Source organism: Arachis ipaensis, chromosome B08 (assembly GCF_000816755.2).
Source record: "Arachis ipaensis cultivar K30076 chromosome B08, Araip1.1, whole genome shotgun sequence".
Taxonomy (NCBI): domain Eukaryota; kingdom Viridiplantae; phylum Streptophyta; class Magnoliopsida; order Fabales; family Fabaceae; genus Arachis; species Arachis ipaensis.
In genome coordinates, this window is record NC_029792.2 from 114,991,356 (window position 1) to 114,994,518 (window position 3,163).

At 32.5% G+C, this 3,163-nt stretch overlaps 1 protein-coding gene across 3 annotated transcripts in view; it reads left to right on the top strand.

Annotated features, from left to right (window-relative positions):
- Window positions 163-3,163, top strand: part of LOC107614082 (type I inositol polyphosphate 5-phosphatase 10) — a 4,689-nt gene continuing 1,688 nt past the window's right edge. The window contains exons 1-6 of one of the 3 annotated variants that reach the window (XM_016316313.2): window positions 163-443; window positions 646-768; window positions 876-951; window positions 1,925-2,003; window positions 2,122-2,226; window positions 2,503-3,016. In XM_016316313.2, the coding sequence (XP_016171799.1) occupies window positions 694-768; window positions 876-951; window positions 1,925-2,003; window positions 2,122-2,226; window positions 2,503-3,016 (849 nt within the window). In that variant the 5' untranslated portion in view covers window positions 163-443; window positions 646-693. The remainder of the gene's footprint in view (window positions 444-645; window positions 769-875; window positions 952-1,924; window positions 2,004-2,121; window positions 2,227-2,502; window positions 3,017-3,163) is intronic. The other 2 variants (XM_016316312.2, XM_016316314.2) reach the window with 2 other exon arrangements.

Below are 3,163 nucleotides of genomic sequence, written 5' to 3' on the forward strand. Positions count from 1 at the left end.
TCCTATTATTTTATATATTTATACATAAATATATAAAAACTGATTTTAGTAATTTATTTTAATGTATAAATAATTTTTTTTTTGTAATATATTATAGATATTCCGTTTGTAGAAAAAGAATATGTGAAATGAAGAAGGGACACATGAGATTCTGTTTTATATTCTATTCTCCTGTTTGACTGTTTCCCCTTTTTGGGGTGTTTCCCTGAACATCTCGTTCCAATTTCCTGAGCAAGAAACACCCAACTCCCACGTTTCCACGTTCACCCATTTATATCTCTCTCATCTTCTTTGCTTTTCAGAATCATCATCAATTATTACTTTTATAGGGTTTAGGTAACTTCAATTCTCTCACTCTTCGGAACAACCAATTGGGAAAACCGTTGCTTAATTGTACACCACAACACAGTCTTCTTCAGTTCTACAACAACAATTATATTAAGGTTTTATTTATTTATATTTTCTTCAGTTCTGTTATTCTGTTATTGATGCTGGCTGGAAGTGCATTGCATTAGAAGGCTATGGATTCTTTCTTCATATGAATGTCATTTTGTGTATCTGCTATTTCATGATGAGGAATTAAATAGTACCTGTCACATAGTTTTGCACTAAAATCTTTGTTTAATTCATTCTTTGTTAATTTAGGTGTTCTCTGTGTGCATGTATCAATTTGTTCCAGCACAATATTTGTAGATGGACAATGAATTTGAGGACATACAAGAAGAAGTTTCAGACAAGATTCCAAGCACTCACCAGAGAAGAAAGCAGGTTTCTTCTTTTTACACATACTGTTCTTTTTTAAAAAAAAAAAAAATCCTAATTTTCTATAGGTTTGAATATTACTGTTCTAAATATTTTTCTGAATGTGATTTCAGTCGTTTATTTGGAAAGTTTTGACGATGAAAGAGAGAAATGGAGGCACAACTGGAAGAGATTTGGTTGATTCACTTGGTGAGTTCCATGGAATTTCATTTTTGGTTTTACTAAATAGATGCATAAAACGTTTTAGTTGTGTATCTATGGATATGGAAAACCTAGAAAAATGTTTCTTTATCGTTTGTTTATTTATTTTGTTTTTTTTTTGTCAATATGGCATGGGAGATCATCATAGACATTGTTAATTTTTATTTTGGAGATACCATTCGACATTCAATTTGCTCTCCTGGAGTGTTTGCAAGCACTAATTTTCTGTTGAACAGAATGTTATCAGAATAACTACTGTTCTGTTTGTTATTGTCTCCCTTAGAATGGAACCTTTTATCTTTTTCTTTTTTTTCTTGCTTCTTCTATCTCTTGTTAAATAATCATCTGAAGTGTAAAGGTTAGGAGATGAGCTGGATTTAGCGACTGTTAAGAGAAACTTAAAATTCGTCGAGTGGAACATCCAAGGCTATTTGATATATTGGAATATATTCCGGGTTGGGTCTTAGATTCTGTATTAGATGAAGCAAGAATGGTAGATGCATTTTCATTTTCTATGTTACTCATTCATAAGTTCTCTCCTTTTTATCCGGGGAATCAAAATTCCTTCTCACAGTAAAACGATAATAGGCTGGGATTAAGAAAAGCATATGCCTTTCGTGCTTTGTGGCAGGGAGAATTTTTTGTTTTACTTTTTTCTTGTAATAATGTTAAAGAGATTGATGATCTATCTATGGTTGAATCAACATCTAATTTAATTAGAACTGTATAAGAGAGTGTGGAGCATCTTGTGATTTGATCTAAAAATCAGAATATATTCAGGTTTAGACTTTAAGCTAATGTGCAAGAATGAGTTATACATCTTTGTTACCTTTAACTTTCACTGTATTTATATTTTCTTATTACTGAAGGAACATGTAAAGAAAAGGTGACCTTGCACTTATCAATTTTTCAATAGTATCATCATTCTAAAACCAATATCTCCCTTGGCAATTATTTGCAGATGCAATTCCTGATTCGTCAATTGAAAACTGCATCTCAGAGTCTTCTATGTCTTCTGTTGAAGCAATTCATAATTTCAGGTATTTTTGTGAAATTTTCTATTCATTATTGGTTTTAGTTTTTTATGACAGTCTGTTACTGTCACAATATAAAATACCAAGTTTAGATCATGGTCATTTGACTCTTTTTAATCTTTAGAGTTTTTGCAGCAACTTGGAATGTAGGAGGGCAATGTCCCAATGGGAACCTTGATTTGAGTGATTTTCTCCAGGTCCGAAATGAACACGACATATATGTCTTAGGGTATGGTCTATCTAACATCAAATTCAAATTATTTTAATCCAGGAATAAGTTTTCAAATCAATGATATGCTTTTAAGTTGGATAACTAAATACAGTAAAAAGGCCATTTTGAATGTTCAAAACTATGAGGTTCTTGTTCAGTTGTATTGAAACAAAGTACTACAATTTTTGCTGTATTTTCCAATATAACTGATAAATGTAGTGACGAATCCACAAAATACATATAAATTCATATATTTTTAAATTAATATCCAAATTTCTTTCTCGACCCTTTTAGCTTTCAAGAGATTGTTCCATTGAATGCGGGAAACGTGCTAGTCCTCGAGGATAATGAACCGGCTGCAAAATGGCTTGCTTTAATCAACCAATCACTCAATGGATCTCATGATTTGTCTTCCAAAGGACTGAAATCCACAGCATCATTTGGTAGTTCCTTGTCTTTCCAAAAGCCTTCTTTAAAGAAGATTAAGAAGACTTTCAAGAAGCTAAATGGAAGGAAGCTAAAAAGTTGTAACTGTGTTCTTGAAATGGAAAGGAAGGCCTCTAAGGATTTCTGTTTCCGCTGCCAAGAACCGAATTTAAAGCCAGATGATTCTTCCACTGAAGAAGATGATGACAATATCCCTATTTCTGTTTTGGCCACAAGTCAGATGAAATACAGTCTTGTTGCTTGTAAGCAAATGGTTGGAATTTTCGTTTGTGTTTGGATGCGAAAGGAGCTTGTTCAGTATGTAGGCCATTTGAGAATATGTTGCACCAGTCGCGGAATCATGGGTTGTCTCGGAAACAAGGTATGCTATAGTGTAATTTTTGTTGTGGTTCTTATTTATTAACCGAAGTACCAAAATTACCCAGAGAATAACAAAAACTTGCATGGACGCAAAATGCTTGATTTGTTTAGTAAATATTCACAAAAAGTGGTAATTTTTTCAGTGACA